Raw genomic sequence first — 26,987 nt, forward strand, 5'->3', positions numbered from 1 at the left:
AGAGTTCAGGAACAGGACCACTCCCAGAGGTGCCCAACAGACAGCTAAAAGTGATTGGGTAACAGTGCGACAGGGAAAGAAGAGGGCTTGTGCAAGGCAGAGCACCCCCAACAGAGTACCGGTCTCAAATCAATTGAGAGCGTGGAAACCTCCCGTGAGGACAGCAGTGAACATTCTGTCCAATAGGACAGGGCCATGGATCACACGGGCAACACTGTTCTGATAGGGGATTCAACAGTGCGAGGCACGGATAGGATCTTCTGTCATAAGAATCGTGAGGCTCGGATGGTTTGCTGCCTTCCTGGTGCGAGGGTAGTGGACTTTACCCAGCGTGTGGACAAGTTTCTTCAGGGGGAAGGAGAATGTCCAGAAGTCGTGGTCCATGTGGGGACCCACGATATTCGGAAGAAGAGGGTTGAGATATTCCAGGGCGAGTATCAAAAGTTGGGGAACAAACTCAAGGCTAGAACATCCAAGGTGGTGATCTCTGGGTTACTCCCGGTGCCTCAGGCAACGGGGCACCATAATGAAAGGATCAGGCGTATGAACGACTGGCTGGAAAAATGGTCCAGAAAAGAAGGTTTCCGTTTTATGGACAATTGGGACCACTACTGGGGGAGGTGGGATCATTACCTTGCGGATGGGTGGCACTTAAGCAAGGCAGGGGTTAGCTTCCTGGCCAAGAGATTATCGAATGCTGGGGGTGCTAATTTAAACTAGTGGCGAGGGGGGAATGGGTATCCCAGGATAAACAATAGATTAGGGAATAGAGGAAAAAGACAAGTGGGAAATATAGAGCAGGTACATGAGGACAATTTCCTTAAATGCATGTACCTAAATGCACGTAGCTCAGGGAATAAGGTTGATGAGCTGCAGGTTCAACTGGCCAAAGGGGGTTACGATGTGGTAGCAGTAACTGAGACATGGCTCAAGCCAGGACAGGAATGGGAGATAAATATTCCAGGGTATAATGTCTTCAGGAAGGATAGAGAAGGAAGAAAGGGTTGAGGGGTGGCAATATTAGTTAAGGATACAATTATAGCTGTAGAAAGGGACGAGACTCTAGAGGGCCCGACAACAGAATCGATCTGATTAGAGGTCAGAAATAGGAAAGGAGTGGTTACACTGATAGGGGTTTACTATAGACCACCAGATAGCAGGAAGGAGATAGAAGAGCAGATCTGCAACCAGATCACGGACAGATGTAGAGCGAACAGAGTTGTCATAATGGGGGATTTCAATTATCCCAATATAGATTGGCAAAATAGCAGCGCTAAGGGCAAGGCCGGAGAAAGATTCATCAACTGTGTACAGGAAAATTTTCTTGAGCAGTATGTCTCCAGTCCTACAAGGAAGGAAGCAGTGCTGGATCTAGTCCTAGGGAATGAAGTAGGTCAGGTTGAACAAGTTTCGGTATGGGAGCATCGAGGTAACAGTGACCATAATATTATTAGGTTTAGATTACTCATGAACAGGGACAAAGTACAGTCAAGGGTGAAAATGCTGGACTGGAAAAGGGCTAATTTTGATGGGCTAAAGAGGGACCTAGAGTTGGTGGACTGGCAAGTAAGAATGGCAGTTAAAACGACTCATGAGCAATGGGAAATCTTCAAAGATACGATAGCTCAAGGTCTAAATAGATATATTCCCACAAAAGGGAAATGTGCGAGAACCAAGCTGGCCTGGATGACCAGGGATATTCTGTCTCGGATGAAAAAGAAGATGGCGTACGACAATTGGCGGATGCAAGACACTGAGGATAGCAAAGCGCATTATAGAGAATGCAGGAGTGATCCTAAAAGAGTGATAAGACAGGCAAAAAGATTGCATGAGAAGAGGTTAGAGGGTAACATAAAAGGGAATCCTAAAATATTTTATAAGCACATGAAGGAAAAAAGGTTAGTTAAAGGTAGGGTGGGGCCAATCAAAGAATGACGGCAATCTTGTTGTGGAGGCAGAGGGCATAGCTGATGTACTAAACAAATACTTTGCATCTGTCTTCACAAGGGAAACGGATGCCCCAAATGCCACAGTATTGGGTGAGAGGGTAGAGGACATAGATCAGATTACTATATCCAGAGAGGAAGTTCTGAAAAGATTTACTGGGCTCAAAATTGATAAGTCACCGGGACCAGATGGGTTTCACCCAAGGTTGTTGTGGGGATACGGGTTCAAATAGCGGAGGCTTTGGCCATTATATTTCAATCATCATTGGACACAGGAGTGGTGCCACGAGACTGGAGAGTGGCTAATGTTACCCCACTTTACACAAAGAGGCAGAAAGACAAACCCGGAAATTACAGGCCAGTCAGCCTAACTTCGGTAATACTAGAGACCGTAATCCGGGACAAAATAAATCTCTACTTAGAGGAACACGAGGTAATTAGAGACCCCCAACATGGATTTGTTAAAGGCAAATCTTGCCCAACAAATCTAATAGAATGTTTTGAAGAGGTGACTGCGAAGGTTGATGAGGGAAATGCGGTGGACATTATTTACATGGATTTTAAAAAGGCTTTTGACACAATACCGCATAAGAGGTTAATAAAAAAACTGGAGGCCCACGGTATTAAGGGGACAGTAGCCGTTTGGATTAGGAACTGTCTGAGTGACAGACTGCAGAGGGTGGTGGTTAATGGGTGTTTCTCGCAATGGAAGGAGGTGTGCAGCGGTGTCCCCAGGGATCGGTATTGGGACCACTGCTCTTTCTAATATATATTAATGATCTGGACTTGGGCATAGAGAGCACTATTTCCAAGTTTGCAGATGATACCAAGTTAGGTTGGGTAGTAAATAGTGAAGAAGATTGTGACGGACTGCAGGCAGACATACTCAGAATGGTGGAATGGGCTGACATGTGGCAGATGGATTTCAATGTAGATAAGTGTGAGGTGATACATTTAGGGAGGAAAAATAATAGGAGGCAATATAGGCTTGGAGCTCAATCTTAAGGGGGGTGAACGTACAGAGAGATCTGGGTGTTCAAGTAAGCGATTCATTGAAGGTGGCAGTGCAGACAGATAGGGCAGTAAAAAGGGCATTTGGTGTACTGAGCTTCATTAGTAGGGCATAGAGTATAAGAGTAGGGGTTATGGTTAATCTGTACAAAACACTGGTTAGGCCTCAGTTGGAGTACTGCATCCAGTTCTGGGCACCTTACCTCAGGAAGGATATTAAGGCACTGGAAAGGGTGCAGAGGAGATTCACGAGAATGATACCAGGAATGGGGAAGCTTAGCTATGAGGACAGGCTGGAAAAATTAGGACTTTTCCCATTAGAGCAGAGAAGGTTACGCGGAGACCTGATAGAGGTCTTCAAGATCATGAAAGGTTTCGACAGGCGAGATAGGGAAAAGCTGTTTCCGCTGGTCAGTGTGTCTGTGACCCGCGGTCACAGTCTGAAGATATCTACCAAAAGAAGCAGAGAGGAGGTTAGAAGAAATTTTTTCACTCAGCGAGTTGTTCGGATTTGGAATGATCTGCCCGAAAGGGCAGTGAAGTCCGATTCGATAACAGCTTTTAAGAGAGAACTGGATAAGTATCTGGGGAAGACGGGTTTGCAGGGTTATGGGGAGAAAGCTGGTGAGTGGGGTTAGTGAAAGTGATGCTCTGTCAAAGAGCCGCACAGACTCGATGGGCCAAATGACCTCCTTCTATGCCGTAACATTCTATGATTATATTTGTACAGCGACTTTCACGTCAGGAGGACGTCCCAAGGCACTGGCCTCCGGAAAAGTGATCCACCAATCAATTAACAACTGGGTTTCTACTTACTACTAGGTAAACAGAGGTGTGTGTGTGTGAGTGTCTGTGGAGTAAGGAAACTAGCCTAAGGTTTTACCCCGACCGTGAATCAAACCCATAGAGTATTAGGCACAGGTTGGGCGAGAGCCAAGCCTTAGGGCAGCCCAGTGTGCGTTGGGGTAACTGCTGGAGTCTAACCAGCTAACACCACGTAGCTTGGGACAATAAAGCTTTGCGAGCCACTTGAGCTGCATTTTATGCTTTGCAACCTCAGACCACCACACCCGAGTCGTGCTCCTGCTTCCCATTGTTTCCCCTTTGAATCGCTGAAGGTTGAAGTTACACAGTGCTGGTACACAGGCAGTCTCGTCTCTCAGCCTTACACCAAAAGAGCAGTCCAACTTGCACGGAGAACAATAACAAGCAACGTGTTGCAGCCTGTGCCGTTTCAGTCTGTTCAGTTACAGATCCTTTAAGCTGATGAGCGGCGTGCAATTAAAGCTCTTATCGGGGACTTTGATGTGGTTTATTTCAAATCCTTTACCTTGTTTTTTTGGCTTCGGGGAAAAACACTGGGTCAGAGGCACCAAAGTACCCCCCTTGTCTGAGCCAGTAAGACCATTGGCTTGGAGTTCTGTAGTGTAGTGCTTAGAGCAAGCAAGAGGATCTGGGTTTGATTCCTGGGCGGGTCAGGATGAAACCTTAGGCAAGTTTCCTTACTCCAACACACGCCTCTGTTTACCCAGCAGTAGGTTGGCGGATTACTTTTCCGGGTGTAATAAGTAAATAAAAATAAATATTAATATTAATAATTTAGTCACTCAATCCACGCTGTTTGTGGGACACAGCTATGCGCAATTGGCTGCCCATAAAATATACAATGTGTGTGCGTGTGTGTGGAGTAAGGAAACTTGGCTATGGCTTCGCCCTGACCTGCCCGGGAATCGAACCCAGGTCCTCTCGCTTGTGAGGCGAGTGCTGTAACCACTGAGCCTGTTATCTTCTATGCCTGTATTTATAAAAACCAGGATACCATTAATTTTTTAAAAACAAAACACGCATGCTTTGTTAACTTACCCTCCCACTTTGCAAGTGAAGGCAGATGAAACCTTTAACAAGCGCAGTTACTGGCTCTGTATAAACTGCCTGTGTGTAACATTCTCCAGGTCTTGCCTTCCTTATCCATTGTATACTTCAGTCAATGTAGACAGGACTAAGGATGTACCTCAGGAATTGTTTGACTCTCAGTCATCCAGCGATACTAATTCCAGGGAATGTGAGGCATGAGGAGCACTCGAGATATTAGCACTCGCCTCGCAAGCAAGAGGACCCGGGTTTGATTCCCGGGCAGGATTCCTTGCATTTGATCACGTCGTTGAGACGCCTTGAAGCGCTTCATGTGATATACTGTAAAATGTAGTGACTGTGTATTTTGTGGGCGAAGCGCGGCAGCCAATTGCATGGATGAGTGTCCCATAAACAGTCATAGATTGAGTGACCACATTTTTTTTGGAGGGATTATTACCCTGGAAAGCGATCCGCCAATCGACTTAACAACCAGGTTCCTACTTACTGCTGGTAAACAGAGGTGTGTGTGTGCGTGGAGTAAGGAAACTTGCCTAAGGTTTCGCCCTGACCAGACTAGGAATCAAACCTGGGTCCTCTCGCTTGCGAGGCGAGCGCTCTAACCACTGGACTACAGGACTTTTTGACCACGCTTCCTTCAGCTTTCCCCTCCCGAGCCCCTCTCAGCCTCCACCTCCAGCTTGGGTGCCAAGCCAGGATTGGGACGTACCCAGGCATGAAAGATGTTGTGTTATTGTAAATATAATATCCATGGAGAAAACGAGAAAAAGCTGAGAATCGTTCCCGGACTGGGTTGAAACTATGCCAATTCGATACTAAGAGTCCAAGAAACAATTAGGCAACTTTTAAAACAATCAGTGACAGATTATTGCCTCTATGATCATAGACATGTACAGATCATTTGGAGTTCGGTAGTGTAGTCGTTAGAACGCTCGTCTCACAAGCGAGAGAACCTGGGTTCGAAACACAGCTCTGTTTCCCAACAGTGAGTAGGAACCCGCTTGTTAGTCGACCGGTGGATCGCTTTTCCGGGGGTAATAATTCCTCCAAAAAAGAAAAAAATAAATAATTCTGTCACTCAATCCACAACTGTTTGTGGGGACGTTGTTGGGCGCAATTGGCTGCTGCCTCTCACCCGCAAAATATACAGTCACTACACTTTACAGTGTATCTGTGAAGCGTTTTGAGACGTTTGGAATACGTGGTTAGGTGCTGTGTCAATAATAATAATAATCCTTGCATTTGATATAGCGCTTTTCACATTGGGAGGACGTCCCAAAGCGCTTCACAGAACACACTGTAAAGTGAATTGACTGTATATTTGTGGGCGAACGCGGCAGCCAATTGCGCACAGCAATGTCCCACAAACAGTCGTGGATTGAAAATGACCAATTTAATTATTGTTTTTGGTTTTTTGGAGGGATTATTATTAGGCTCTGTGTGGAGTAAGGAAACTTGCCCGAGGTTTCGCCCTCTGCCTGGAATTGAACTCAGGTCTCTCACTTGCAAAGCGAGTGTTCTAACCACTGAGCTACAGGACTCACAAATGCCAGCATTATTATTATTAATAATAAAGCTACGGTGAGAGCCTCTGTGAGCACAGGCACATAATGAACCCATCATTGCGAACGCAGCAGCCAAATTTGCTCAAAGGGGAACAAGGGCTGAAAGCGTGTGTGAAATTGAAACTGATGAACTTCTCAAGGATCAATTCCAGGCAGACATGACAAGGGTGTAATCTAATCAGACAATAGTTCAAACTGGTCAGGTTTCACTCATATAATCACACGGAGGTATTGTTTGTACACAATATACAGACCCGGGCTGGCAGGATAGCCCCGGTCAGATAGACAAGACACTACCCCTTGAATAAGATGCCGTTCTCATTTTCTTCTCCTAAGCCACGATCTTGATTTGAAACATACTTCCTTCTTGCCGCTGATGGGAAACCGCACATGAAATCTCCATGGCACATCTCCAAGGGGTACATCCTGCTCAATATTGTAGGCCGGGGCTTGGGAGGAGGTTATAAGCCGTGCGCTTGCAGCTTCTGATGTTGCTGTAGCTACACTGGAGGGTGAAACAGCTTGTGATGTGTTTCACTGGGGGAGAGAGAGACACAGGGGCTGAGATTCGTGTAGTGGTGAGAGCACCTCACAAGCAAACGAGAGGACCCGGGTTCGATTCCTTAGGCAAGGTTCCTTGCTCCTGTTTACCTAGCAGTAAGTAGGGTTGTTAGCGGATCGGTGGATCACTTCACAGGATACACTGTTAAGTGAATTGCCTTTATATTTTGTGGGCGAAACACAGCAGCCAATTGCGCACAGCAGCGTCCCACACACAGTCATGGACTGAGTGACCAAATTATTATTTAGAATAATCTGCTGTTACAGCCAGCAGAGCAAAGGGGGTGAGTCAAGGAGTGAGTGATTGAGCGAGCGAGTGAGTGACCGGATCCCTTTGAAGGGTTAAAGGGACATTAAGCCACCAAACTCCTATTTTCCTTTTCACAAGAATTCCATCTAGTTAAGTGATCTGATGCAAGAAACCCAGCCTTTGGAGCCCTGAAAACAGTGCCTTGTTGTTTTAAGGCCCATGTCAACACACAGATGTACCTCATTTCATTCCCATAAAACCAGAGAAAGCTGCCTTAGCTTGTTTGCCTTCTATAATCGAATGCTGACATATGAAGCAGCTATCGCCTGCCGGGTTCCTTTGAACTGGATTCTTTTTCTCTGTGCTTGGGGAGTGCAGTCACTATCTGAAGCATCTGATCAGAAGCCCAGAGCAAGGCAATAGTCCTCAAACAATGCTCCCGTATAGCAAGCCTGAATATCCCAAATGACCAATTCAATAGAAAGCTCTGATAAGACTTCACAACATGCCTGGCTTGCTCATGACAGATTATCTCTCGTGCTTTGCTGTGAGGGCACACTGGAGAGTGTGCGTTTTAAAAGCCTTTTAAAAAAATGTTTTTAATCCAGATTTCACCTTCTCTCCCCCTCCCCCACAACCATCCTTTTTTTTGAAAAAACATTTTTGATCATGAAAATGATCACGAAAATGATTCAGTTTTCAGTAATAATAATTCTTGCATTTGGCCCACAAAATACAGTCAATTCACTTTACAGTATATTCTGTGAAGTGCTTTGAGACGTCTCGAAGAAGTGATAAGGCGCAATAATAATCCTTGCAATTGATATAGCGCCCTATCATGCCTTCGAGATGACTCAAAGCTCTTCACAGAATATACTGTAAAGTGAATTGACTGTGCATTTTGTGTGCAAAACATTGCAGCCAAATGCATGGATGGAGTGACCAATTTATTATTATTTTTTGGCGGAATTATTAACCACGGAAAAGCGATCCGCCAATCAACTAACAACCAGGTTCCTAATTACTGCTAGGTAAACAGAGAGGTGTGTCTGTGTGTGGAGTAAGGAACCTTGTCAAAGGTTTCGCCCTACCTAGGAATCAAAGCCAGGTCCTCTCGCTTGTGAGGCGAGTGCCCTAACCATTACGCTACAGGACTCCTTTCCCTTAATCAACTAGCCATTTGGCATTTCATTCTCATTCTCTTTGGCACAAACTGTCCTGACTGGGCTGGAGCGAGCGGGAGCTACAGGTGCGCGAGGCGTCTGCACGGCCAGACTGGAGATTGTTCTCCATCACAAAACCAGCCAAATACTACAGCAGCTAATATCTCGAGCACCTCATACCTCACATTCCCTGGAATTAGTATCGCTGGGTGACTGCGAGTTAAGGCATTCCTGAGGTGTATCCTGTAACCACTACGCAACAGCACTCCACAGTAACGCAAAACGGGGGAAAATTGGGAGATTGGCTGTGGTCTTACCTTGGGAGTTACACAACCCTGAGTTAGCTCCCTCCCCGCCCACCAGGTCTGCAGTACTCCGAGCCACACACTCCCAATGGCCAAACACTTTCCCATTCACTCCCACTGTCCTCCTTGGGTGGGAGCAGAGATAATTGGGGTCTCCTCGGAGCTGAACTGGCCCCCAAGGTGACATGTTTGCCCATGAAATGTCAGGATTGAGCCCCCTCCCACCCCTCTGTGAGGGTCTCTAGTCCCAGTTCCTGAGCCAAGAGGGGCCGCAGGGTCCCAGGGCACTCACTGCTAATGGCAGCACAGCCCGGCCCGGCTCATGGGCAGGACCTGGAAGGGCCGACCAGTCAATGGGCACAGGGAATCCTCCCCCTCAGCCCCTGTTAACCCCACAGCCAAAGCCCTAACTAACTAACTAACTAACTAACTAACGGGGAGTCCGAGCTGGACAAGCAGCGGGAAAGCTTGGCCAGACAGCGCTCGCTCTCTCTCTCTCTCTCTCAATGGCCAAGCTGTGTGTGGGTTTAGCTAGTTAGCCTCCCACACTCTGGGTTCCCCCCAAGCCTTGGCTCTCACTCAATCTGCGCCTAATACTCTCCGGAATTAGAGAGAGAGAGAAAGAGAGAGCGCATTCCATCCCAACAATCTATCCCTAGGGTTTCCAGGTGTGGGTGGGATGTGGGGAATTCTCTTAAGCACAGTGACGGGTTTGTGTGTGTGTCAAGACACCCGGATGACCCCCAAAAACAATGGCCCAAACACCTTCGCAGTCACTCTCACTGCACACACTCGAAACGGGAACCACTATGCCCTCCCTATTCTCTTATACACAATTCCTCTTCCCCTATTTTCTGCTCATCATGCCAATGCTGAGCTATTTCATTGCCAAAACGTTAGCATTAAGAGAGCGGTAGGGCGATTAAACCAGAGGTTTAATGGCTTGTGTGAAAGCGTATGGTTTTGCGTTGAGGTTCTGTGTTTAGGCTGGACTTTGATTGATGAGATGGCCACGGTACAAAGATCTGCAAATTGGCCACTTTTATCTGGAGTGCATGGAAGGCCTGGTCCAAGCATAACATTCCTTGGCAAACTATTAGCGCATTTATCAACATCCAGCTATTACTGAACTATTTTAACACACTAAATTGCAGATTTTACAATTTGCTATTAGCTAACTGATGAGGAAAAACAATGCCCTTTCTCTTAGAATCATTGACAGTAATAATCCTTGCATTTGATATGGCGCCTTATCACATCTTCGGGACGTCTCAAAGCACTTCATCTTCACAAAGTACACCGTAGATAATAATAATAATAATAATCCTTGCATTTGATATAACGCTTTTCAAGTCGGGAGGACGTCCCAAAGCGCTTCACAGAACACACTGTAAAGTGAATTGACTGTATATTTGTGGGCGAACGCGGCAGCCAATTGCGCACAGCAATGTCCCACAAACAGTCGTAGATTGAAAATGACCAATTTATTATTGTTTTTTGTTTTGGAGGGATTATTATTAGGCTCTGTGTGGAGTAAGGAAACTTGCCCAAGGTTTGGCCCTGACCTGCCGGGGATTGAACTCAGGTCTCTCACTTGCAAAGCGAGTGCTCTAACCACTGAGGACTAAGTGAACTGACTGTGTGGGTGAAAATATACAGGCAATTCACTTTAACGTAGTAGTTAGAGCGCTCGCCTCACAAGTGAGAGGATCTGGGTTTGATTCCTGGGCAGGGGGTGAAATGTTGGGCAAGTTTCCTTACTCCACACATACACATAAATTGGTCAGTCACAACCATTTGTGAAACACTGCTGTGTGTAATTGGTAGCTCTCCTCACTGATAGAAGCGAGGCTAAGGGGAAGGATACAGGGAGTGAGGTTCAAAGTCTCATCCAAAGGACGGCAACTCCGTCAACACAGCCCTCTCTCTCCCCCCAGCACATCACCAGAGCGTCAGCTTAGACTGTGTGATTCGAAGTCCCGACGTGGGGGCTTGAAATCACAACCGTCTGACTCAAGAGACAAGAATGCTACCGACCGCGTCAGGCTGACACACAAAACTTGCCCTAACCCCAGAAACAAAGGCCAACTATGTACAAAATGTAGCTCCTGTATTTAATTAAACAAATACTTTGGGATGAGTCCGGTGGGGAGCCAAACATTGGAGATTTGTGCTTAAGAATGAAATGCCAGTGAAGGTCAAAGACCCGTTTTGTGAATGAAACCGCTCAGTAATAACACAAGCAATCTTCTAGGCGTTGTTCCTCCGAGTGGGGATGTAGTTAGGAGACAACACAGCCATGTTGCAATAACACACATAGCCAGCCAGAGGGAGAGACAGGAGATGATCAAGAGGTACAGTCGAAAAGGAAGATCTTCAGGTGTGATCTGAAGATAATCCTTGCATTTCATATAGTGTCTTATCACGTTGTTGAGACATCTCAAAGAGCTTCACTACTGTAAAGTGAATTGACTGAATATTCTGTAGGTGAAACGTGGCAGCCAATTGCGCACAGAAGTCCAACAAACAGTTATGGATTTTTTTAAGTGATTATTACGCCCAGAAAGTGATCCCCAATTGACCAAGAACTGGGATCCTACTTATTGCAGAGGCGTGTGTGTGTGTCTATGTGTGTGTGTGGAATAAGGAAACTTGCCCAAGGTTTCGCCCAGACCCGTCGGGAATCGAACACAGGTCCTTTTGCTTGCGAGGCGAGTGCTCTAACCACTAGACTACAGAACATAATGTAGAGAGGGTCGAAACAAGTGCAGAAAGCCTGCGCATAGGCATATAATAATAATAATGACTGCATTTGATATAGTGATTACGTCTTCGAGATGTCTCAAAGTGCTTCACAGAATACACTGTAAAGTGACTATGTGTTTTGTGGGCGAAAACAAGGAACACTGTGCTGCCAGCGATTGCTATGTGGAAATGATGAAACATGACACTTTAAGAGGGTGAACAAATTCAAGGTAGGCAGGCGTTTTATTATAGCAGATTATTCTGATGATAATCCTTTGTCCTTTTTTCTACAGGCAGATGCTGGCATCACGTAACCAAGCATATGATCCAGATAAGGGCCACGTGATTTACTCAGCTGTAATTAATAATAATCTTAATAATCCTTGCATTTGATATAGCACCTTATCGTATCTTTGAGATGTCTCGTAGCACTTCCCAGGATATACTGTAAATTGAATTGACCCTTTATTTTGTGTGTAAAACGTGGCAGCCAATTGCGCACAGCAGTGTCCCATAAACAGCTGTGGATTGAGTGACCAAATCATTATTATTAAGTTTTTTTCAAGAGGTTATTATCCCCAAAAAGCGATCCGCCAATCAACTAACAACCAGGTTCCTACTTACTGCAGGTAAACAGAGGCGTGAGGCATGTGCGTGTGTCTGTGCGCACGTGTGTGGAATAAGGAAACTTGCCTAAGGCTTCGCCCTGACCCACCCCGCCGGGAATCGAATCCGGGTCCTCTCGCTTGTACAGTGTCGGTCAGGAAAGACAAGAGCGCAGGCTGGAGTGTGTCACAAACAGCAAAGAGGAGAAGGGAGGACAAGATTGAGCAAAGGTCTAACACTTTATCAGTATCATGTCAAGCCCAGGATGCATTATGCACTAATGCTGTACAACCGAGACTTGCCCAATATTCCTCCCTCATAAAACAACAAAAACGTTGATTCATCTCACTGCTGTGCGGGGGAATTTACTGAGTTTTCCTACACGCCAGTCACTGACTTCAAACTAACTCTTTGATATAAGTCACAGCGTTCAATAACAATATTACGATAGAGTGCAGATTTACATTTACACAGCGTTCTTCACGTTGAGAGGACGTCCCAAGGAACTCATTTGGCATCCGAGCTGAGGGTGGAAGCCAAGGTGGGTGAGGAGGGGAAGGATGACCGAAGACACGGTCAAATGAGGAAGGCCTTATTATAATAATTCTTCCATTTGATACAGCTCCTTATCAAGTCGTTGAGACGTCTCAAAGCCCTTCACAGGATATATTGCAGAGTGACTGTATATTTTGTGGATGAAACGCAGGAGCCAATTGTGCACAGTAGTGTCCCAAACACAGTCGTGGATTGCGTGACCAAATGTTTGAGGGGATTATTTCCCCGGAAAGCTATACGCCAATCAAGTAACAACCGGATTCCTACTTACTGCTGGTAAACAGAGGCACGTGTGTGTGTAGAGTAAGGAAATTTGCCTAAGATTTTGCCCCATCCAGCACGGGAATAAAACCCTAGTCCTCTTGCTTGCAAGGCAAACACGCAAAGCATTACGCTACAAGATTAAAGCAAAGAGTTTGACAGAGAAGTGAAGGGGTTCCTAAATTAGGGATGCAGGATTTCAGTTTACACTGAGGCAATATCTGAAAGGCAGCATCGTTATCATTTGTTCTTAGAAACGAGCTAACTGTGCAATTATTCTCTGAACTACAAAAAGATTACGTGTATAGCGCCTTTCACGTCAGGAGGACGTCCCAAGCCGCTGGACAGTGACAGCATTTCAGACCCGAGCTGGGGTCAGAGGGGGGAGAAGGGAGGGGAGGGGAAGGGGGGAGAAGGGAGGGGAGGGGAAGGGGGGAGAAGGGAGGGGAGGGGAAAGAAGGGAGGGGAGGGGAAGGGAGGAGAAGGGAGGGGAAGGGGATTGACCAATGGTATGGGCGAAGAGGAGGGTCTTGAGGCAGGGCTTGAAGGAGGCTAAGGAGGGGGTGAGGCGGAGTGACTGGGGGATGGAATTCCAGAGGTTGAGGGCAGAGTGGCTGAAGGCTCTCCCACCAATGGTGGGCGGGTGGGTCGGGGGACGTGGAGCAGCCCAGAGCCGACTGAGCGGAGGGAGCGAGCGGCTTGGTAGGGGGTTAGGAGGTGGCAGAGATAGGGTGGGGCGAGGCCATGGAGGGCTTTGTATGTGAGGACCAGGATCTTGAACTGGATCCTCTGAAGGATAGGGAGCCAATGGAGTTGGGCGAGAGTGGGGGAGATGGGCTCACCGGGGGAGTTTGGTGCGGGAGAGGACATGGGCTGCAGAGTTAGTTCTGGATTATCTGCAGCTGTGGAGGGAGGAGTTGGGAAGGCCGACACGCAGGCGTTTGCACAGTGGAGCCTGGAGGTGATGAAGGCATGAACAAGAGTCTCAGAGCCTGAGGGGTGAGGGAGTGGTGGAGTCGGGCGATGTTACGGGGGTGAGGGAAGGCAGAGGGGGTCACGGCTTGGATGTGGGGGAGAGAAGACAGTTGAGGGTTGAACACGACCCCCAGGTTCCTGACGGGCGGTGAGTTGGTGAGTTGCAGTGGGTGTCCATGGAGGGTGATGCTGCCACAGCCTGAGGTGCGGAGGCGCTCGGGGGAGTCAATCAGGAGCCTCAGTCTTCCTCACATTCAACTGTAGGAAATTTGCCCACATCCCGGACCTGATGCCCGACAGACAGTCTGTCAGGACAACAGTGGGTTCTGGAGTTTAGGGTGGAGGCAGAAAGATAGAACTACTGTGTAATCTCTCCCACTGTCTTCATTTTGTTTCCACAAACGGCTTTTCCTCCCCCCGTACTGTCTCGTGTGGTGTCCCTCAGGGCTCTGTCCTCGGTCCCCTCCTCTTCACCCTCTATATGCTCCCCCTGTGGTGACATCATCCGCAGACATGGGGTTAACTTCCACACGTGTGCAGATGACACCCAACTCTACCTTTCCTCCTCTACCCTCAACTCCACGACCCCCGATGTCCTGACAGCTGTCTGTCCGACATCGAGTCCTGGACGAGAGACAACTTTCTTCAGCTCAATGTGCGCAAAACTGAGGCCCTTCTGATTGGCTCACGTCAGCGCCTCCGCACCTCAGGCACTGACAGCTCCGCACTCTCCACCTCTCAAAGCCATCAGGAACCTCGGGGTTCTGTTCGACCCTGAGCTGTCCTTTCTCCCTCATATCCGCACCACAAATGGCACCGCCTTCCATCACCTTTGGCACATCGCCAGACTACGGCACTACCTCACCCCTCACGCGGCTGAAATTCTGGTCCACACCTTTATCACCTCAAGGCCGGACTATGGGAACTCTCTCCTCGTCGGCCTTCCCGGCCCTCCCTCCACACTGCCGGTCATTCAGAACTCTGCAGCTCGTGTACTGTCCCACACCAGACACCGCGATCACATCACTCCCACCCTCGCCCTCGCCCTCCCCTCGCCCTCACTCCCACCCTCGCCCTCACCCTCGCCCTCACCCTCGCCCTCGCTCCCCTCCACTGCTCCCCATCCCCCAGAGGATCGAATTCAAGATCCTCATCTTCACCTCAAGGCCATTCCCGGCCTCGCTCCCTCCTACCTCTCCGACCTACTATCCCCCCACGTACCCCCCGTACCCTCCGTTCCTCTGGCTCTGGTCTGCTCCACGTCCCCCGCCCCAACCACCCGACCATCGGTGGCCTTCAGCCTCTCAGCCCCGAGGCTCTGGAACTCCATCCCCAGTGCCTTCGCCGCTTCCTCCCTTTCCTCCTTCAAGGCCGGTCTCAAGACCTTTCTCTTCGACCGCGCCTTCAGCTCTCCTCTCGACTCTCTACCCCCTCCTCACTCCCTCCCTTCCCTCCCCTCACCCTGACCATCTTCCCCCTCCTCGCTCCCTCCCTCCCCTCACCCTGACCATTTCCCCCCTCCTCGTTCCCTCCCTCCCTTCCCCCCCCTCACCCTGACCATTTCTGCCCAATGCTCGGGTCCCGACCCAACTGTACAGCGCCTTGAGACTGCCTCCCGACGTGAAAGGCGCTCTATAAATGAAATCTGCTTGTTTTTGTTGTTGTAATCTACATCTGGAATAGTGCCAGCTTGGCTGAGTCGCTAGCGTTCTCACCTCTGGATCACCGAGTGTTGGGTTTGAGTCCACATCAGGGCTCCAATTAAACCTAAATAAACCTTTGCTTTCAACAGAGTGCCTTCCACATCAGGTTGCCTCAAAGCGCTTCACGGGATTTAGTGTGAAATGTAATTACTTTTCTTTCGTAGGTGAATGCGCACAGTGATGTCCCCTCAATCAGCCACGCACTGAATGAGCAATTTTATCTGGGGGATTGTCAGCTAGGACATCAGGAGAGAGAAACTCCCTTCTCTTTTCAAGTAGTGCCACACGTAGTGGTTAGAGCTCTGTCCTCTAGCGAGAGCACCCAGGTTCGAAACCTCAGGCAAGTTTCCTTACTCCACAGGAAACCGTTTACCCAGCAGTAAGTAGGAACCCGGTCATTAGTCGATTGACGGATCACTTTCCGAGGGTAATAATCCGCCCCCCAAAAATGCAGTCACTCAATCCACGACTGTGAGACAGCGCTGTACGCTATTGGCTGCCACGTTCTCCAACAAAATACACAAGTCCAATTCACTTTACAGAATATTCTGTGAAGCGCTTTGAGACGTCTAAACAATGTGATAAGGCGCTGTATCAAATACAAGGATTATTATTATTATTATTATCATCTTGAAGGCAGACAGGACCTCACTTTAACATCTAATGTGAAGGACGACTCTTTCTGCAACACAGCACACCTCCAGCACAGCACTAGGGGGTCAGTATGATGTCCCAACGTGGGGGCTTGAACCCACAACCTTCTGGCTCAGGGGCGAGTCAGTGGCAGAGACTGAGCCAGTATTGGAAACAGAAGGTCCCAGGTCTGTCTTCCCTACAGCGCCCCCTTTGGAACATAATACTTTAGTGAGAGAGTGTGAGAGAGAATGACATCGTAACTCCGGCATTAGGAAGTTAACCAACACTGAAATGTCTCTGCAGATTTGAGACATCTGCTGACAGGATCTCTCGCTCATTCCACCCCACTCTGCAGCCCCCACCCCTCATTGTGAACTGTTGAACTGTTTAGTCAGCACCAGCAATCGTTAAAGTCAACAGATGCTGAGATTAAAACAAACCTTTTTTTACGAAACTCTTGTCTCTTTCCCCCCACCGCTCCTCCCCATCCCCCCCACACACACACACATATTCCCGCGCTCACACACACATACACAGACATACACACACACACACACCCCAGCCCTCGCCCGGCTTTACTGTTTCCCTATCACAGAACATATCGATTTCAAGATCCTCACATTCATCTTCAAATCCCTTCACGCCCTGGCATCTCCCTACCTCGCCGACCTGATCACTTCGCAACCCACTACCTGCTCTGGCCTCCGCTCCACTGGCTCCGGTCTCCTGCTTGTCCCTTGTGTCCTCCATTCCACCATTGGTGGCCGCACTGTCACCCACTACACCCCGAAACTCTTGTCACTCCCTCCCCAAATCCCCCCACCTCGTCCCCTTCCTTCTTCCCCATCTTCAGGTCACGCCTGAAGACCTTCCTCTTCGACCAGTGCCTACGGTCACCTCCACCCTCCTTCCCCCCGTCTCGGTGTTGTGCTCTGGGGGGGCTACCCTGCGTGAGGGATTACATCTGTCTGTTCAGGTGGACGTTAAAGATTTCCCACGGCGCTATTCGAAAAGAGAAGGGAGTTTCTCTCTCTCTCCTGGCGTCCTGGCCTACAACCCCCCGAATAACATTGGTCGCTCACTCCATGGCTGTTTGTGGGACATCGCTGTGCGCAAACCGGCTGCCACTTTTCACCCACAAAATCTATTCTGTGAAGCGCTTTGAGATGTCTTAACGACGTGAAAAGACACCATATCAAATAATAATAAACCTTGCATTTGATGTTGCGCCTCATCACATACTCTTGATGTCTCAAAGCGCTTCACAGAACATACTGTAAAGTGTAGTGACTGTATTTTTTGGATGAAATATGCAAGGATTATTATTATTATTGTTATTATCATACACGGAAGGGGATTCCTTTGCCAAGCCACGGAGCCATTTACATTTATCCATTTGCTCGGGATAAGAGCAAACCAGCTTCATGGTGAAGAGATGAAAGATGCCAAAAAGACATATTGTTTTAACTTTAATTTAAAATGTAATTTACCTTCTTTGATTGTTCAAGGAAAGCCTTCTTGATCTCGTCCACTGTTGCATCAGGCTTGACTTGAAGGGTATCATAGTAAGTGCTGAACCTAGTCAAAATAATAGGCGATCACAGTGATTGACCGATAAACTCACAGCTATTATAATAGAGTCCTATTGGAGTCAGTGGTTAGAGTGCTTGCCTCGCAAGCGAGAGGACCTGGGTTCGATTGACCTGGGTTCGATTCCCAGACAGGACGAAACGTTGGCCAAGTTTCCTCACTCCACACACACGCGCGGCTCTGTTTACCCAGCAGTAAGTAGGAACCTGGTTGTTAGTCGATCGGTGAATCACTTTCCGGAGATAATAATCCCTTAGAAAAAATAATTAAAAATAATAATTTGCTCACTCAATCCACGACTGTTTGTGGGACCCTGATTGTGCTCAATTGGCTGCCGTGTTTTGCCCACAAAACAGTCACTACACTTTACAGTATACAGAAGTCGCTGGGTACACTCAGCAGGTCAGGCAGCATGTATGGAGAAAGTAAAGTGAGTCAACGTTTCGGGTCCACGACTGTGACCTGCTGAGTGTACCCAGAGACTTCTGTTTTTGTTTCAGATTTCCAGCACCTACAGTACTTTGCGTTCTGTTTTACACTTTACAGTATATCCTGAGAAGCGCTTTGAGACGTCTGAACGACGTGACAAGGAGCTGTATGATATTGCTATAATAATAATCCTTGCATTTGATACAGCGCCTTATCATGTCTTTGAGACATCTCAAAGCGCTTCACAGGATACACTGCAGAGTGAATCGACTGTACGTACGGGTAATTGGAGTTGAAGTACAGATCAGCCTGATCTAATAGAACAGGCTCGCGGGGCTGAAAGGCCTCCTCCTGTTCTGATATGAAAGGACTGGGCAGCGCTGGGGTCGGGGAAAGATAGCATTGTGGAGGCAGTAGCTCGGAGCTGACCTGTGATGTGTTGTGAAAGGGCTGTGACGGGTCAGGCTGCTCCACAGGCTACATTTGTAGGCTAAAGTCCGTCTATTCAGCTTCATGCCACGCAGTTACCCTGGGCACTCCCTTCCTGACATGAACAAACCTGTCCCAAAAGAAACATGGAATTAATGAGTGCTGATGAGAATTACAATCGCTCAAAGAATGGGCTATTGTCGTCATCCCATAATAATAATAAGCTTTAATAATAGGAACCCGATTGTAAGTTGATTGGGGGATCACTTTTCCGGGGGTAATAATCCCTTAAAAAAATAATAATAATTTGGTCGCTCAATCTACGAGTGTTTGGGGGACACTGCTGTGTGCTGGTTTCTCCCACAAAATATACAGTCACTACACTTTACAGCATGTTCTGTGAAGCGCTTTGAGACGTCTCGAAGACATGATAAGGCGCTGTATCAAATTAAAAGATTATTATTATTTGATATAGTGCTTTATCACGTCTTCAAACTGTGATACACACCCACACACTTTTACACACACATCCACAAAAACATTTTTTTTATTATTTTAATTAAAATATTATTATTTTATTATAAGGATTATTATTTGTATAGCTCCTTTAACATTGGGAGGACATCCCAAGGCGCTGGACAGTCAGAGATTTGGACCCGAGCTGGGGGTTGGGATCAGGAGGGTGGAGGACAGGGAGGGTGGGGTAGGAGGGGTGGAGGACAGGGAGGGTGGGGTAGGAGGGGTGGAGGACAGGGAGGGTGGGGTAGGAGGGTGGAGGACAGGGAGGGTGGGGTAGGAGGGGTGGAGGACAGGGAGGGTGGGGTAGGAGGGGTGGAGGACAGGGAGGGTGGGGTAGGAGGGGTGGAGGACAGGGAGGGTGGGGTAGGAGGGGTGGAGGACAGGGAGGGTGGGGTAGGAGGGGTGGCTGAAGGCTCGGTTGAAATGGAGGGTCTTTAGACGGGCCTTCGGATGGAGTTCCAGAGGGTGGGGGCAGAGAGGCTGAAGGCCCGACCCCTGATGTTGAGTCCTGTATTCCGAGATGTTACTTCCTCACAAAAATCTATCTAATTTGTTCTTGAAAGAATCAACACTTTCTGCTTCCACCATCTGTCTCCCTCGCGAGTCTGTTCCCAACATTTACCACTCTCTCACTGAAATAGCGTCTCTGCAGATTTATTCTCAACTTATCCCGTTCGGGAGGACTGAACACAATGCCCTAACTCTGTGCTGACAGACAGTGTGGGTGGTTTGGGAATAAAATCCATTTGAGTCAGTTTTAATGAATGGAGATGGGAGGGGGAAAGGAGAAAAGCAGGTGGCATCTAATACAGCAGTAACAGATTACTGTCGTGCATTTACATTCCACTTTACTCCATTAAAAAGTCACTTGCAGTCACCTCTCATACAGCAGAGTATGTTTCTGACAGTATTAACGAGTTTCTGAAACGCTGGGCTGGGAATAACACACGGCTGAGCGTCATTATAAGGCACAACAGGGTCAGATGACACTATAAAACACAAGAAAGATTGACCCCAAAGTAATTATAGTCATGCAAAGTTTTTAAAGATGTAATAAAAATTAATTGGTGTGCGTCTGACAGACGCTGTACATTGTGTATCTTTTAAAAATGGCTCATTGGCACATTCCTGATCCACTTTTTAAACAATGGTTTTGACAGTTAATAAGGACAAACTGTTTCCTCGGGCAGGCGGGCCGGCGGGGGGCAGGGGGCAGGCGGGCCGGCGGGGGCCGGCGGGGGGGCCGGCGGGCCGGCGGGGGGGCGGGGGGGCAGGCGGGCCGGCGGGGCCGGCGGGCGGCGGGGGGCGGGGGGGGCAGGCGGCGGCCCGGCGGGCGGGCAGGCAGGCGGCGCCCGGGCAGGAGGGGGGGCAGGCGGCGCCCGGGCAGGAGGGGGGGCAGGCGGCGCCCGGGCAGGAGGGGGGGCAGGCGGCGCCCGGGCAGGCGGGGGGGCAGGCGGCGCCCGGGCAGGCGGGGGGCAGGCGGCGCCCGGGCAGGCGGGGGGGCAGGCGGCGCCCGGGCAGGAGGGGGGCAGGCGGCGCCCGGGCAGGAGGGGGGGCAGGCGGCGCCCGGGCAGGAGGGGGGGCAGGCGGCGCCCGGGCAGGCGGGGGGCAGGCGGCGCCCGGGCAGGCGGGCGGGTCGGTAACCAGAGGACACAGGTTTCAGTTAATTGGCAAAGGAACCAGAGGGAAGACGAGGCAGCCAATTGCGCACAGCAGTGTCCCAAAAACAGTCGTGGATTGAGAGACCAATTTTTTTTGAGGGATTATTATCCCCGGAAAAGCGATCCGCCAACAACGGGTTCCTACTCACTGCTGGTAAACAGCGGCATGTGTGTGTGGAATAAGGAAACCTGCCTTAGGCTTCAGCCTGACCCGCCCAGGAATCGAACCTGGGTCCTCTTGATTGCGAGGCCAGCGCTCTAACCCCTGAGCTACAGACAACTCGAGTGAGAATCCTGAGAGCTGGGAGCTTGGTGGACGCCGGCAATAGCACAAGCCTTTGCCAAGAGAAACACTTTAGATAAACACGAGGCTTGGCCCCGCATCAGCGAATCATTGTAACCTCGTGTTCTGACGCTCAGCTTTTCCACTGGAGGTGTTTAAAGTTTCCCAGAAACGCTTCAATTAGTTCTGACCCTTTTTTTTGTGAACCAGAGATGGGAATTAATTGTGACTTCAAAGTCTTGCTCTTTGGTTCAACAGGTTTGGCAGTTGCCTTTTCAAACGTCTCTCTGTGTTAAGCGGCAGCTGCTATGATACACACTCAGACCGTATCTGTGGTTCCTGCGTTTTGAATGGGCCACATTTCTAAATTATCACTGGAACGCAAGCAATTATCTGTCCTTTCTTCTCTCTCTTTCTCTCTCCCGCTATGTCCGGCTCCGCACTTTGCTTTAGGCTGCTTTTAATCATAATAATAATTCTGTAGCTCTGTAGCTCAGTGGTTAGAGCGCTCGCCACGCAAACGAGAGATCCCAGGTTGAATTCCCAGTCTGGTCAGCGCGAAACCTTAGGCGAGTTTCCTTACTCCACACCCACATGCCTCTGTTTACCAGCAGTAAGTAGGAACCCACTTGTTAGTCGATTGGCGGATCGCTTTCTAGGATAATAATCCCTTCAAAAAAAAACATAATCACTCAATCCAGGATTGTTTGCTGTGCGCAATTGGCTGCCGTGTTTCGCCCACAATGTATACTGTCAATTCACTTTACAGTATATTCTATGAAGTGCTTTGGGACGTCTTGAAGACGTGAAAAGCGCAATATCAAATGCAAGGATTATTATTAGTGGAGTCCTGTAGCTCAGTGGTTAGAGCACTCGCTTTGCAAGCGAGAGACCTGAGTTCAATTCCAGGCAGAGGGCGAAACCTCGGGCAAGTTTCCTTACTCCACACAGAGCCTAATAATAATCCCTCCAAAACAAAACAATAATAAATTGGTCATTTTCAATCTACGACTGTTTGTGGGACATTGCTGCCGCTTTCGCCCACAAATATAGTCAATTCACTTGGCAGTGTGTTCTGTGAAGCGCTTTGGGACTTCTCAACGATGTGATAAGTCTCTATATCACATACAAGGATTATTATTATCATCAAAGAGTGATCAGCAATGCATTACTCTCTTGAACATACATACCCTTTACCACAACACTGAATTGAAATGGCTTTGTAAAGAGCACTGGAACTGCGAGAAAATCATGTTGGAATAATTCATTCACAAGACACCATAACAACAACAACTTGTATTTATATACAGCCCTTCACGCAGGGCTGTGTCTCGAAGCGCTTAACAGTGGCGGAGCCTGACACTGAGCTGCGAGAAGAGAGGAAATGACCGTAAACACGGTTGAAGAGGAAAGTCTTTAGTCATAATCTAAAAGGAAGGGAAGGAGGGGGCAAGGCAGAGGGATTGGGGGAGAGTTCCAGAGTTTCAGGGCATAGTGGCTGAAAGCGCAGCCACCGATGGTGGAGCGGAGGATACATGGGCCGAGCAGGAGGCCGGAGGCAGTCGAGCAGAGGCAGCGGGTGGTGGAGTGAGTGAGAAAGCAGGTCAGGTCAGAAGTTAGGGAGCACGAGAGAGAGCGAGCGAGAGAGCGAGAGAGCGATCAGTGAGTGTGAATTGCCCTCCGAGAGCAGCGGCAAAATCTTCAACACTGAGCCCAACTGTACACTGTCAGCCATGTGCAAACCCAACGGTCACTTGAGGGAGAGAGGCCTCCAAGAGGAGAGAGAGGGGGAGGGGGCAGGGGAGAGGGAGGGAGAGGGGGAGAGGGTGGGGGAGGAGGGAGGGGGAGAGGGAGGGGGAGGGGGAGAGAGCGGGGGAGAGGGAGGGGGAGAGGGCGGGGAAGAGGGAGGGGGAGGATCTGGCCCTCAGCACACGCTATAAACAGGATTTGTTACAGGGATCACAGTCACTTTCACAGAACTAATCTGAGAAGATACAGTGTAATTGCAGCCCCCGCCCCGAGGCTCCGGAATCCCCCCCTCACCCCCTCCCCACGTCCCCTCTCTTCCTACCTTCAGGTCTCGGCTGAAGACCTTTCTTTTTGACCGCACCTTTGGTCACCTTCCCACCCCCTCCCCCGGCTCCCCCCCTCCCTCCGGCTCCCCCCCTCCCTCCGGCTCCCCCCTCCCCCCGGCTCCCCCCTCCCCCCGGCTCCCCCCCCTCCCCCCGGCTCCCCCCGCCCCCGGCTCGGCCCCGGGATTCATTACTGTGAAGCTCTGAGACGCCGCCCGGAGTGGAGGGCGTTATATACATCCAAGTTGTTGTTGTTGTTGCTGCTGCTGAGAAAATTGGTTCTTTCGTCAATCACTGGGATCACTGCCCGGAAACCACTCCACAACGGCTGAGAGCGCTCACCGCGAGAGGTTCTGTGCTTTGGATGAGACATAAACTGACGAGTGCCCCGTTCAGGTGGATCCCACGGCAGTTTCTCTCTCTCTCTCCCAGTGTCCGGGCCAACAACCCCCCAAATAAAACTGGTCACTCACACTCCATGGCGCTTTTTTGGGAAACTGCTGTACACAAATTGGTTTGATTCCCGGGCAAAACCCTGGCAAGTTTCCTTCCTCCCCACACGCTGTTTATCCAGCAGTAGGTAGGAACACAGTTGTTAGTCGATTAGTGGGATCGCTTTCCCGGGAGGGTGAACAATAATACTACTGATAATAATAAGGTCACTCAATCCACGGTTCTTTGTGGGACGCTGCCGCGTTTCACCCACAAAATATAAAGTTAATTCACTTTACAGTATATTCTGTGAAATGCTTTGAGACGTCTCAACGACATGATGAGGCGCTGCATCAAATGCAAGATTATTATTGTTAATATTGAGGGCTGAAAGGCTTCCTACAACTCCTAGTTTGTGGCCTTAGGTACCCCATTCTTCCTCCAAACCCCAAGGACCTTAGTCAATCTAAGATAAGTATAAATCAAACTGCTTTAGTTATCACCATTCCTTACGAGAATGTAGGCCGTTCATTGCTGCTATGAATCATACCTTTCGAAAAGAACACACACAGCCAAGAGGGGATGAGAGGCTGCGATGTTCCATTACTCCTCCAGATAAACTCACCATTTGCCTCTTGGTTGTTTAAGGGAATTTGCTGTCACGTTTGCCTAAAAATGCAGTCATTACACTTGACAGCAATTCTCTGTGCCTTTGGTCACCCTCCTACCGCACATTCCCTGCCCTTCGCCGCTCCTAATCCTAACCCGCAGCTCGTGTCCAAATCCCTGACTGTCCAGCGCCTTGGGACGTCCTCCCGATGTGAAAGGCGCTGTGTAAATGTCATTTGTTGTTGTTGTCCATCTCAGTTTAACATGACACCCAAAGGACAGCGTCTGCAACTGACCGAAAGGCAACTCGTGAGAGAATAATAATAATCCTTGCATTTGATACAGCGCCTTATCACGTCTTCGAGACGTCTCAAAGCGCTTCAGAGGGAATACTGTGAAGTGAATTGACTGTATATTTTGTGGGTGAAATCTAGAACCTCATCAACTGACTTCAGAAAAGTCTCGTTTTGTAAAGGAGCTTCAAAAATGCCTCAAATTAATGTGGCAAAGGTGTGTGTTTCAAGCAGTCCGGAGCCGGCAAGGACATGGTTAGCGAGAGGTCTGTTGAAACTCACTCACTCTGCCGCGTCGCAATCTTCTCAGACGCAATCTCTGGATAGATTAATTTGCTCCCACCGCCCCCGACTGAAACGTGCACATGAGGGATTATCTTTTATGAGCTTTTAATTACTGGAGTTCCTCACTGCCGGGCAGGAGGAGGATGAGTTAGTGACAGTGCGTTAGGAGTTAACCTCACAGTCTTGACACTTGTGATAGCAGATTAGTTAACGATGGATCGATTGATAGGGTTAGCAGGGAGTTGCCAATGACAGACACCAGAGGGATATACAGTTTCGCCCACAAAATACTCATTATTATTATTATGAAACTCTCACAACACATATTAATTAAGCAAACTACAATTTATAATAATAATAATCCTGGCATTTGATACAGCGCCTTATCACGTTGCTGAGACGTCTCAAAGCGCTTCACAGGATACACCGTAAAGTGAACTGACTTTGTATTTTGTGGCCGAAACGCGGCAACCAATTGCGCACAGCGACGTCCCACAAACTGTGACCAAGTTATTTATCTATTCAATTATTGAAGGGATTGTTACCCCTGGAAAGCGATCCGCCAATCGACCCACAGGTTCCTACTTACTGCTGGTAAACAGAGGTGTGCGTGTGCGGTCAGGAAAATAGCCGAAGGTTTCACCCTTCCTGGAATCAAAGCCCGGATCCACTATACACTCAATCCACTTTACTGTATATTCTGTGAAGAGCCTTCAGACATCTCAAAGATGTAATAAGGCCCTCTATCAACAACAACAACAAGATTGCATTTATAGAGCGCCTTTCACGTCGGGAGGACGTCCCAAAGCGCTGGACAGTTGGGTCAGGACCCGAGCAGTGGGGGGAAATGGTCAGGGTGAGGGGAGGGGAGGGAGGGAGCGAGGAGGGGGGAGATGGTCAGGGTGAGGGGAGGGGAGGGAGGGAGCGAGGAGGGGGAAATGGTCAGGGTGAGGGGAGGGAAGGGAGGGAGCGAGGAGGGGGGGGATGGTGAGGGTGAGGGAAGGGAGGGAGCGAGGAGGGGGTAGAGAGTCGAGTGCTGAAGGCTGAAGGTCAAAGAGAAAGGTCTTGAGACCGGCCTTGAAGGAGGAAAGGGAGGAAGCGTCGAAGGCACTGGGGATGGTGTTCCAGAGCCTCGGGGCTGAGAGGCTGAAGGCCACCGATGGTCGGGCGGTTGGGGCGGGGGATGTGGAGCAGAGTATTATTATTATTAGAAACTGTCCCAGCTCCATGATTTGGTGGAGTGCCACTGATGTGTGTTTGCTTACAAACAGTCACTACACTCCACTGCAACTGTCTGTCAAACACTTTTAAGATTGTTGATGCTGGAATCGATGCATTGTTTGTTCTTCATGTCCACACTATAAAAAAGATTTAAGACCTGATGTAAATCAAAAAAACTTTGAGATAGAAGTCAAGAAACCACAAGAACAATGCGGATGATATTTGCAAAACATATCTGAACTCTGAGGTGAGATAAGAACCTCAGGAACTCCTTCCCACACATTGTTCATCATTTATACAACAGGTTTGACAAAATGCTCCGACAAACTGGTGCTTAACTATATGGCAATAGTCCTTGCGAGGTGGGGGGGGGAGGGGAGGGGAGGGGGGGGCGGGGGGGGAGGGGGGGAGGGGGGGGGAGGGGGGGAGGGGGGAGGGGAGGTGAGGGGGGAGGTGGGGGGAGGGGGGGGGGGGCGAGGTGGGGGGGAGGGGGGGGAGGTGGGGGGAGGGGGAGGGGAGGTGGGGAGGGGGGGAGGGGAGGGGGGCGAGGTGGGGGGAGGGGGGAGGGGGGAGGGGGGGAGGGGGGGGCGAGGTGGGGGAGGGGGGGGGAGGGGGGAGGGGAGGTGAGGGGGAGGTGGGGGAGGGGGGAGGGGGGGAGGTGGGGGGGAGGGGGGAGAGGTGGGGGAGGTGGGGGGAGGGTGGGCGAGGTGGGGGGAGGGGGGAGAGGGGGGGGAGGTGGGGGGAGGGGGGAGAGGGGGGGGGGGGGGCGAGGTGGGGGGGAGGGGGGGAGAGGGGGGAGGGGGGGGAGGTGGGGGGGGGGAGGTGGGGGGAGGGGGCGAGGTGGGGGGAGGGGGGAGAGGTGGGGGAGGGGGGGAGGTGGGGGGGAGGGGCGAGGGGGGGAGGGGAGGGGGGGAGGTGGGGGGGGCGGTGTTTACACAGGCGACATAGTAATCAAGTGGAAGAGAAGGTGGGCCGTTTACCTGGACTGTGTGCTGGTCAGTGGGCCGCCA

General features: G+C 49.6%; 1 protein-coding gene across 2 annotated transcripts in view; it reads right to left on the bottom strand.

The window, feature by feature from the left end:
• dnajc4 (DnaJ (Hsp40) homolog, subfamily C, member 4) overlaps positions 1–26,987 on the bottom strand; it is a 58,663-nt gene extending 31,676 nt beyond the window's left edge. Inside the window, exons 1-4 of one of the 2 annotated variants that reach the window (XM_042345543.1) lie at positions 26,958–26,987; positions 26,022–26,114; positions 18,603–18,732; positions 17,645–17,732 (exon numbers count right to left, since the gene is read on the bottom strand). In XM_042345543.1, coding sequence (XP_042201477.1) covers positions 17,645–17,732; positions 18,603–18,688 — 174 coding nt within the window. In that variant the 5' untranslated portion in view covers positions 18,689–18,732; positions 26,022–26,114; positions 26,958–26,987. Of the gene's footprint in view, positions 1–17,644; positions 17,733–18,602; positions 18,733–19,999; positions 20,110–26,021; positions 26,115–26,957 lie in introns of those variants that run through there. The other variant, XM_042345544.1, reaches the window with a different exon arrangement.

This window comes from Callorhinchus milii, unplaced genomic scaffold (assembly GCF_018977255.1).
Source record: "Callorhinchus milii isolate IMCB2004 unplaced genomic scaffold, IMCB_Cmil_1.0 Scaffold59, whole genome shotgun sequence".
NCBI classification, from domain to species: Eukaryota; Metazoa; Chordata; class Chondrichthyes; order Chimaeriformes; family Callorhinchidae; genus Callorhinchus; species Callorhinchus milii.